At 43.4% G+C, this 11,066-nt stretch overlaps 1 protein-coding gene across 2 annotated transcripts; it reads right to left on the bottom strand.

The window, feature by feature from the left end:
• Positions 1–363: 363 nt before the first annotated feature.
• On the bottom strand, positions 364–9,215 carry nr2f6b (nuclear receptor subfamily 2, group F, member 6b). Of its 2 annotated transcripts, XM_086089627.1 has the most exons (5): positions 7,791–9,215; positions 7,047–7,141; positions 3,713–4,050; positions 3,391–3,637; positions 364–1,953 (listed from the first exon to the last, which is right to left on the bottom strand). In XM_086089627.1, the coding sequence occupies exons 1-5, from the start codon at positions 8,057–8,059 to the stop codon at positions 1,679–1,681; spliced, it is 1,224 nt and encodes a 407-aa protein (XP_085945753.1). In that variant the 5' UTR covers positions 8,060–9,215; the 3' UTR covers positions 364–1,678. The 2 variants fall into 2 exon arrangements, with proteins under 2 accessions (XP_085945753.1, XP_085945754.1); XM_086089628.1 differs by lacking the exons at positions 7,047–7,141; positions 7,791–9,215 and adding an exon at positions 4,156–5,633.
• Positions 9,216–11,066: the final 1,851 nt, after the last annotated feature.

Raw genomic sequence — 11,066 nt, forward strand, 5'->3', positions numbered from 1 at the left:
TGCCTTTGGGAGAAAATTATACATTATTGTAATGATGGACATTAATCCCTTTCAATTTACTGTTAGTACATTTTAATGGTTTGCTGTACAATCTTTGTCTTAGAGAAGAACACATGAGGTAATAATAATGTCAGACTAGGATGCGACAGCCTGGGGAGTCATAGAATGTATTCTCTTAAACTGCCCAAAACCTAAAACACCAGCGCTTTATTTTAATGCCACTGCATGTGTGTGCAAAAATATATATTTTGCATTTCGGCCACCTGGGGGCAGCAAATCCTCAATAGCGCGTGCAACTACTTCAGAGAGTGACATGGAGCATTAATATTTGTGTAGCAAATATTGTATGAAACGTATTCGAAAGCCGTTTGAACATTTATTTGATACTCTTGATATGGTCCCCTTATACTACACTCTAAAAACCGTTGAGTCAAACAAAATAATCCAAATTGGGTTAAGAATGGACCAGCCCAACTTTTTGGGTTATTAAAGAAATTAAATAAATAATCCACAAAGCAACTTTTTTGTTGCTTGTTTTGTGGATTGTTAGCTTGATGCAACTTATTGGGCTAAGTGAATTTGGTCAAAAATGAACTGACACAACTTTTTAAATGATTTAATCCAAAATGTTGGGTCAAATTAAATAACAACCTACAAAGCAACCCAATTTGTTGGGTTGTTTTGTGGTTTATTCATTTAACCCAATTGAATTGTGTGAAAAATGAACTGACCCAACTTTTTGAATTATTTATCCCAAAAAGGGTCAAATAAAATTAATAACCCACAAAGCAACCCAATTTGTGGGTTGTTATGTGGTTATTCATTTGACCCAACTTTTTGAGTGAATTGAATGACCCAAAAAGTTGAGTTGGTCCCTTTTTGACCCAATTTGGGTTATTTAAACCCAACAGTTTTTAGTGTTTATAATGAGTTCTTAGTCCATACTAGTCGAACAAATGTGTTTTACTAGTACCATTTTGTGGGCCAACATGGCATAGTAGAACATCTAGGATACGAGTAGTGAGGCAAAAATGTGCACTAGTTGACATCCACTCATACGATTAAGTGGCAGTTAACTAGTAGAATTTTATGATGTCACTAGACTTACTAGTAGCACAGAGTTGTCTAGCAATGCAGTTTTACCTCACTAGTAACATTTAGTTACTGAAAAAACATTACTGGTAAAACAGAATTGTTCCACTAGTGTGCTGAAATGTCGTAGAAGTAACGACAAAGAGCGTACAAGTATTAATATCATGGACCTGATATAGAATAAAAGGTCAAGCGGCACTTCCCATCGATGCACTGCAACAATATGACTCGGTGATACAATACATTCGGTAACTTTGATACAGTCTGTACAACATGAAGCGTTGATGTGCTGTTACTGTGACAACACGCACGCATGCACACACACACACACGCACACTTGAATCGAACTCAGTCACATTAAAGGTGATATGGGAGGAGGTAGTATGTGCTCATCATGGCCTGAGTCTGTCTGCATTTTAATAATCCTTGTTGTTTTTTTTCCAAGTCCAGGAAGAGACACCACGAGATCAGATGAAGACCAGAGCCTAAACACACAAGTGCTGCAAATACATTTGACCTAACATCCAGCATTTTTCATGTTCTCTGTATCTTCCTGTCTGCGCTCAGTGCATCTGCAGCAGGTCGACTACTGTCCCGGTGCGTAGGGCCAACTGATGGAGCTCCCCGACAGCTGCATGTCTCGGATCAGCGTCTCGATGGGGGTCTTGCCCACCAGGCGCATGAAGAAGAGCTGCGAGATGAGGTTGGCCGGCACGGCGCGGAGAGCCGGCAGGCGGAGGAGCAAGCGGCCGAAGCGCTGGGGCTGGTTGGGGTACTGCAAGCGCTCGTACTCGGTCAGTGCCACCTGGGCCTTCTCTTGCAGGGACTCCACGTGGGCTGGATCCGTCAGACCGCATGCATCTGGTAGCAAATTCACAGGGGAGGACTTCGCTTTATTGGGTATTTAGTCACATTTATGCGTCAAAGAGGAACCGGCTGCTACTTGGGTCTCAATCATTTTTTATTTTATTTAAAACAAGAACCCTTTTTTTTGGGTGGGGGATGGGGGAGCTAATTTGCGCCACAAAAAGAAAAAGTTGGGCCAAGTAGCGGTCGGTACTTTTTTGACCTATAATTGGATATTATATGGGTCGGCCAGTTTTTGGCCCCTAATTGAGTTATATTTTTACCCAACTGTTTTTTTTTAGAAACATTTGATTTGCACTTTTAAATTAATTTGAGTCAAAAATGTAATCAATTTGACCCAACTTTCTGGATTGTTTTGTACAAAGGAACCCTATTTGTTGGGTTGCTTGGGTTTTGACCAAACTATTTTTAGAACCTTTAATTTTGCACTGTAAAAAGCGGAAGTTGGGTCAAATGGATCCAAGTAGTGGGTCAGTCCATTTTTTCCCCCTTTAATTTAGTTATTTTTTATCATAGATCAAAAAATGACCAGCCCACTACTTTGGTCAATTTGGCCCAAATTATGCTTTTTAGAATGCAAAAATGGACCGACCCGCTACTTGGGTCAATTTGACCCAACTTTCTGGATTGTTTTATACAAAAGAACCCAAGTTTTTGGGTTGTTTGGTTTTCGACCCAACTGTTTTTAGAACCTTTAATTTGCACTCTAAATTTAATTTGGGTCAAAAAGGGACCGACCCACTACTTGGGTCAATTTGACCCAACATTCTGTATTGTTTTGTACAAAAGAACCCAATTTTTTGGGTTGTTTGGTTTTCGACCCAACTGTTTTTTGAACCTTTAATTTGCACTCTAAATTTAATTTGGGTCAAAAAGGGACCGACCTACTACTTGGGTCAATTTGACCCAACATTCTGTATTGTTTTGTACAAAATAACCCATTTTTGGGGGGTTGTGTGGTTTTAGTTCCAAATATTTTTAGAACCTTTAAATTTGCACTCTATAAAGTGGAAGTTGGGTCAAATTGATCCAAGTAGTGGCTCGGTCAGTTTTCGACCTATAATTGAGTTATTTTTTGACCCAACTATTTTTAGAACCTTTGAAAGGCAACCTTTGAAATTTGGGTTTCTGGGCGTCATTTGTACAAAACAACCAAAATTTGGCGCTGTTTTGTACAAATAGATCCAATTTTGGTGGTGGTTGTTTTTTTAAAATGGTTATTAGAACTACTTTGATAGAAAATAGAGGGAAAGTTTTAATTTCTCAATTAAATATGTGTAGGTCAGATGTTGGTGAAAAATAAGCTACAGTTTGAAATCCGTGATCTGAGGACTAAATTGATTGAGGACACTGCGCCTGTTTTTGTGTTGATGTTTTTTGTGAAGACATTTACAGTTGTTTTAACATCACTGAGGAAGCATGCAGACTTACCAGGTGAAAAGAGAGCGATGGCTTTCAGGCAGCTGTATTCAGCAGTGTCCACTTGCAGTCTGTTGAGCTTGTCCACTTGGTCCTGGAACACCCTGACCTGGTCCATGAAGGACACCACCCTCTCGGCAGACATGGGGGACGAATGAAAGCCGGCCGCTGCCAGCAAGGGGGCCATGTGGAGTGGCAAAGCAGACTGGGCTGCATTGAGAATGAAAAGTTCGCTCCAGCTCAGTCTCAGGAGCGCCACCTGTAGGAATCAAGTCAAGTCATTCAATTGGTTTCTATTTAATGATGTTTGGGTACCTCATCATCCTTGACTGACCTGCTCAGAAACTGGCAGTTCTGGAAAGTACGGGATGTTTCTTGCCCACTCGATGGTGCTGAAAAGGAGCCGAGCGGCGAGCTCGCAGATGCTGTCGATGCCCATGACGGGGGCTCCGCTGGCAGAAGCCCCCATCTGCGTTTGGCCGTACGGGGTCCCGTAGCGGTTGTGGGGGTACGGCTCGGCCCGGAGCAGCTGGGAGATGAGCTCCGACACCGGCTGCCCGTTAAAGTAGTCAGCCCCGAGGTGAGCGGGCAACACGCCCACCGCTCCGCCGGCCCGTTGGGAGTTGGGACTGATACTTGAGTGGGATGGTGGGATGCGACCCCGCTGGACAGCTGCAGGGACACAGAGAGTTGTGGTGGTGTTATGTTAAACACGTGAAAACTTGCAAGACACGGTGGCTGTACAGGAGTGCGAGTTTGTAGACGAACACAACGTACTGTATTCTGATTGTTCATGATATATCTTTGGCAGGCCCTGCATTTGATACTTGGACCTCCAGTGGGATTGATTTACTGTAAGCAAAAAAAAGTGAATGGTCGCACAGTGATGACATAAAAGAGTCGCGACAGGAAGGGGCCTGTTTCCACCGACTTCCATTTAAAAAAAAAAATCTTGATATGTAAGTAGTCACGTAATTACGTGTGTGACGTCATCACCCAGGGTCCGCGTGCGTTGTATGCAAATGTGAGTTTGTATATTATGTTGCTCAGCTCCGAAGACGATTAAAAAGTTGCCGTTCTACAACCTGCGTCATCATTCATACCTACCTGAAACTACGGTAGAGAATGCAACACATATGACTGCACGTGCATTTACATGCCATGTAGACTGCGTGCCTCTCTGCACTGAATTTCAAGGAAATGAGAGGGGCCGCTGCCGATGGATGGCAAACAAGTAGATTTGAATCCCTCCCACCATGGAGCAAATGGCACTTTATATCTGTGCTGCTCAGGAAAATACCAAATTAAGGAAAACTTCACCCATGCGCACAGCCAGACTGCGCTTTGTGCGAGACTTCCCTTGGGCAGTGGGCACAAAAATAGGGCCCGTCGTTTTTTTTTTTTTACTATGGCGATATCTCAAGTTACATACACACAAAATGTGAACAAGATCCAAATGAAACTGTGACCGCAGTTGTGTGTGCACAAAAATCTCTGCATAGTCCTTCCTGTATCCTGACAAATTAAAAGAATGTTTTGTCTGCAAACATTTCATTAAATGAGATTACAGATAGCTGACAGCTACAACTACAGTTAATTGGCCTGTTACCCATTACTTGACACTATTTTCATTTATTTTTTAACATGTCTACAGTAATTAGGGTTTATATTTAGTACTACTTTAACTTTTTTTTTTTATTGCCTTTACCACAACAGTCATTTTGAAATAGTTGAACAAAATTAAAGGACAGCCTCTGCAAGCAGGCTTATGCACAAAATGCACCACATAAACTGTAGTGGGCTGCTTGTGCAAAAGAAAAATAATCTATCAATTTTCATTTAGATCATTGAAATCTTAACCAATTGTTGGAAGTGCTGAACCCCTCCAGTTTCCTACGCATTCAACAAACTTTATTAATTAAAAAAATAAAATGACTTTCAGGATCACAACAGTCACAAGTCGACTACTCAGCGGATCAAATTCCCTCCAACACAGATAAACCAAGATATGTAGCTTGATCACTTCCATCCAATGATGGCCAAGCGGGGCGTATCATCATGAATCGTGTGCATTTCTTAACCTCCGCCGAACTCCTGACACTGACTCACCAAATCACTAGGATTCGATCAAACCCAGTTGGAACCACTAATCCAGAGAAAGAGCTGAAGAATGTATTTATTTATTCTCATCAATGGAACAGTCCATTCTCCAAATAAATGCATAAGGGCCTTTTGATCATCCTTCAAAAAGTCCATGATTTATTATTATTATTATTATTATTATTATTATTATTATTATTATTATTATTATTATTATTATTATTATTATTATTATTATTATTATTATTATTATTATTATTATTATTATTAGGGTGGCACGGTGGTTGACTGGTTAGCACGTCCGCCTCCCAGTGCAGAGGACGTGAGATCGAGTCTGGGCTTCGGCGTGATTGTGAGTGTGGATGGTTGTTCGTCTCTGTGTGCCCTGCGATTGGCTGGCAACCAGTTCAGGGTGTACCCCGCCTACTGCCCGAAGCCAGCTGAGATAGGCTCCAGTGCCCCCCGCGACCCTTGTGAGGACAAGCGGTTAAGAAAATGAATGAATTATTATTGTAATTATTATTAGCCATCCATCCATCTTCTTAACCGCTTGTCCTCACAAGGGTCGCGGGGGTGGGGGCTCTTCGGGCAGTAGGCAGGGTACACCCTGAACTGGTTGCCAGCCAATCGCAGTATTATTATTATTATTATTATTATTATTATTTTGTCCACAGTAGTTAACAGTTTAGCCTTGGCAGGGGCTTATGGTCCACCGAGTGACCTTGTAGTTATACTGTATATGGTCATTGTAGAATTGCTTAAAGAAAACATTTAATAATGGCCAAGACGTTTTGCTCAGTATGCTGTAAATCATTTCTATTTGTAGCACTTTTAAGTTCATCCAACAGTGGTATATAATCACTTCAAAAGTTAATGCTACTTTCACTGGGCCAAAGTTGAGCTCCACAATTCCAGGTAGTATGGAAACAGCAACAACGTGCGTCACGGCGTCAGTCATTACTACCCAGACCTAATATAACCTCTGCTACATGTCACTCCTTAGTATGCATTAGGTGTGGAGACTGTGCTGTGCTGTACACAGTACAATCACACATTTCAGCAGACTTTCACTTGATACTCAATTTGCCGCAATACCCCCCCCCCCCCCCCCCCCCCCGCTCTATGCCCGTTGAAATATGTTGTGACAGCAGCCACTTTACCCCATTATTCAAAAGGGTTCATTGCATTCAACCGCCCGCTTATCAACGAAGATCAGCAGCTGCTGAAGTTGAGCTTCGTGGTGAAAACATGCCTTCAGTTGACAATATAAATATTGAGCTTGGGTCACTGGCAAATGTCACTGCTGCCCTTATAGGTCATAGGACATAAACAAAACAAAAAAAGGAATGTTTTCCTTGTTGTTGTTTTTTGCTTTTTTTATTTAGGCCCAGGTTTTGCAGTGATCTAATTATCATGATTCCCTATTGGGTAAAGGCCCAAGTAGTTTCCAGTCACAAATTAATTTAAAATAGCTAATTACCGTCAAGTGAGCACTCAAACTGCTTTAAGAATGACCTGCTAACCTGTTGTGGGAGCCGCGTGACAATGGTGCTGACTGTTAAACTAACCTTCTTTGCGCATACCAACACGGAAACATTTCTTGAGTCGACAGTACTGGCACTGGTTGCGATGGTGCTGGTCGATTTGGCATTCCCGGTTTGATCTGCAATTACAAACATGAATGTAAGATGATGAAAACCTTCAAACGCGGAGCGCCTCCAATAAGCACTTTGTATTCACATGTTTCCCTCCCACCCCCCGCCTCCTCTGCTCTCATGGAGCTCTATGATGAGTGAAAAGTGTGAGCTGGCGTGTCTGAATAGCTCTTCAAGGCTGTGACCTTTGTAAATCATCAACGCTACACGCCCTTGTGTCGCCTTTTACAGCAAGACGGGCCCCGGCAACATTCCTTTCAGCCCTGGATGTGACACGCTGATTAAAAAGACACATTCCTTTCAGAGTTAGCGTATTATTACGAGAAAAGGAATAACCACATTATGTGGCTGGCAGCTCCCCAGGCCAGCTAAGAATCGAGTTTGCAACACTTGTTTTCCGTTCTGCGAAAAGAATGGCAACAGTGACCTTCTGAGGCAATCCAGCAGCACGTGTCTGACCTTCAGGGCGATCATGTTTTTCCATTTTGCCGGGGCTGTTTGTGACACTTGTACGGCATGTCATTCAGTGGTGAGGAAATGACAAGCACATAAGGCTACAAAAGGGGAACATCTCTGCAAAGTTTTTATTTCCAGGAAGTTTGCAAATATGGATACTCTCCACTGAGAGAAATATAATATGAGACATAAACAAATTACCTGCAGGAGTAGTTGAGGTTGCGTCGGATGCTCCTTTTGAAGAAGCTCTTGCAGCCCTCACATGTGAACACGCCATAGTGCTTCCCGCTGGACTTGTCGCCGCACACCACACAGTCCAGCACGCAGGCCTTTTCCTCATCGGCCACGTCCACATCGCTGCTTCCGGCGTGGGGCGAGCCCTCCTCTTCCTCCCTACGCAGGTAAACCTTCTCCTCCAGTCTGCTCGTGTCCCCGTTGGGGTTGCCCCATCCCCCGCTTACCATGGCCATATTCTCCGAGTCCCGCCGCCCCGTGAGTGGATCATACACTGACCCGCCCTGGCTTTAAACTACGCTCCAAGTCGAAAACAGTGAACCCGGGCGACAATGTGTGCTCCAGTGTGATCTTGAGGTAAAAGGATGAAAAGTTGTCTCTGCGATGACCTTTCCTTCCTTGCCGTCTGTTTGTATTGACCCGACGATCCTTCCCGGTGGACTCTGGTCCTCTATAATCTGGCTGCTCCCTCTGTTCTTGCCTTTCACCCTTGTGTTCGCTGCCCTGACCTCCAATGACTCCTGAGAAAATTTTACACACGCATTGAGTGGTTCAGAGTTCAGGCAGGAGAAGAAAAAAAAAGGGTGCAGCCTGCTCTAACCCAGGAAACAATAAATTACACTTTGTCTCCCACTCTGGTCTCTCCCTCTTACTTTCATTCACAGACTCTCCCCCTCTTAGAAGACGAGGAAGAATAACAAACTCAGCATAATGTCACTCTATGCGTGACTGCTTTCTCCCAAAAGGACAAGTGGGAGGAAATTCAACAGAAATCTCCTTCAGGCAGGGTTAAACTACCCTGCCCTCTGCTCCAACTCCTAAACTCGTCCAACCAGTTCCTGTGCAGTGCTGAGGTGCTATCTGCTGATCTGGGCCAGCTCGAATCCGGACTCACTCGACTTGTCGAGGCAAAGGTGACACTGATGAAGAGGGGGGGCGGGAATGATCCCCGCGAATGTTTATCCACTCAGAAACTTTGGTAAAAGAATCAAATGTGTCCTATACCAAAGAACTGATCCGTGACATAAAAGTGATGACAAAAAAAATCCATACAAATGCTGACACTGGCTGCAGGCTATTCATTCAAATCAGAGAAGTCTGAGAAAGACAACAAACTCCCTCCTGGAAAAATGCCTCTGTGGTTTCTGCGGCAACTAAATTCATTAGTTCTCTTGTCTGTAGTTGACTTCTGTTTTCTTAGAGCGCCTCCAACTCTGCTGGAAAGGCTCAAATGTCACAAGAGCACAAAAAAAAGGCAAAAATAAAGTCGACCTCCCTTGAGATGCTGTTTTTCTTCCCTGTCTTGTTAAGTCACTGTCCATCCAGCAGTTACAAGCAAAGGCCAGAACCTCTTCACATTCCCTGCCAGGGAGGCAGGGTGTACTGTTGCACTCTGTCGTCCTTTCCCCCCTCCTCCTCCTCCCCCTCCTCCTCCTCCAATAGGAATAAATTAGTCAAAGAAGCAGGAAAAAGCAGGTCACGGAGCTCTCGTGGAAGGCAGACTGTTCGGTGAAGAGCACCCAGCCTCCTCTCAGCCTCTCCCGGTTTGGTCTCCCCCTTCAGGGAGAGTAAGCGTGTGTCTGTGTGCTCAGGGATTTGACACTGCTATTCAAGCCCCGCCGTTGCCATGACGCCGGATGCCTTATAAGGCCAACAGAGTCAAAGAGCACAGAGTGGGCCACAGCTACAGCACGCACACACACATAGTCATAGAGAAAGAATGCCTGACTGGCTGCCTGTTTCCCCCCTGACCTCAGGCCATGGAGAGAGCGTGAGGAGTTAACCCCAACACTGCCACAAGACAAAAAGGGGGAGGGGGGGGGGGGTTCATGGGGTGGACTCGTCAGACCAAGCGTATGGCACCCATACTCATGTTCCCCACTCCACTCTAATCCTCAAGACTTCCTGTGACATTGTTGACCCAATAATATCAGCGAGGGCCTGTTGTTGTCATAGTGTGACTTGTGAAAAGGTTATATGATAAGGCCGCCGCTCCTTTTCACACCTGCTGCTCACACTCACTCATACGCCTCTGCACGAGGGGGCTGGAAGGCCCACTACACACCCTGCCTGCACATGCAGCACCGCTGGTCACTTTGCTTTTCCTACTCATAAATAATATAAAATCAAAACATGTGACTATTTAAAACAAAGCATTGTAGAGTAACAAGAAAACACGGCATGGAATTTTCTGAGCGTCTTTCATTCCAAGAGTCATCTGAGGACAATTTAAACAAGAAAAACTTGCATACATTCCAAATCATTACACTAATATCATAATGCCATGCCTCAGTCAATTGTAACTTACTGTCACAATGCCAATGAAAACAATTTAAACAATTATTGCTGATGATGATGTTTTTTTCTTCCCATCTCGAGTTTTCCAATCATTCAGGTCATGGTAAAGATTGGACCAAGTCAACTGGACTCTTCCAGTTTTTTTTGTATGTGTATTTTTTCAACTATGCTATTACGCTAACCAAATTCAAAATACAAAAACTAACAATAAAAAGGAGACAACATACAGAAAAATTCATTATTACTTGAAAGGAAAGTTTTCTCATCACATGGTTGTGCAGGAATGTCGCCCGAACGGGGAAACATTTTCCCTTCATGGCAACATTCTTTGCCTCAGAAGAGGAACCCCTGTCAAAAGAGCTCACATTAAAAAGTAAAGCTGTCACAACATGGTGTAGTTTTTCCTCCAACGAGGCCAAACTTGATTGAAGCTTTGGACAGTGAACATAAGGTAACTTTAACCTACATCTGTCACAGCGAGGCTCATTGTGCATGGGTGGACCTTTTGTTTGGCGGAGAGGTTATCAGGGGTGGAGCTAAGCTGCGAACTGAATTAGTGCTGTCTTTTAAGCTGCTGTGTATCAGTGTGCCATATTCACCTTTGTCAGTCCACATTTCAACGTATCTGTTATGAAGCTGAGTAACAAACCCAAAAAGATAATGAGATAATTAAATTGACGCTTTATACACACAACGAAGATTTCAGGACAAAGAAGAGACATCATATCACCATTGAAGCATATATTTGTTAGCTTAAGTGGATAGTCACCTGTGCTAAAATGGGGTTAACTCATACCTGTTCTAAATTTTTTAACTGATTTTAAAAACATGACGGCGAAAACATCACAAACTGTGTTCTTGCTGCTCTTACAATGTGTTTTGTTCTTGAGACCAGTCCAACACATCAAACCGCATTAATAACAGGAGCCACACACAATCGCAAGT

Source organism: Leptonotus elevatus, chromosome 11 (assembly GCF_054856555.1).
Source record: "Leptonotus elevatus isolate MCC_2025b chromosome 11, RoL_Lele_1.0, whole genome shotgun sequence".
Taxonomy (NCBI): Eukaryota; Metazoa; Chordata; class Actinopteri; order Syngnathiformes; family Syngnathidae; genus Leptonotus; species Leptonotus elevatus.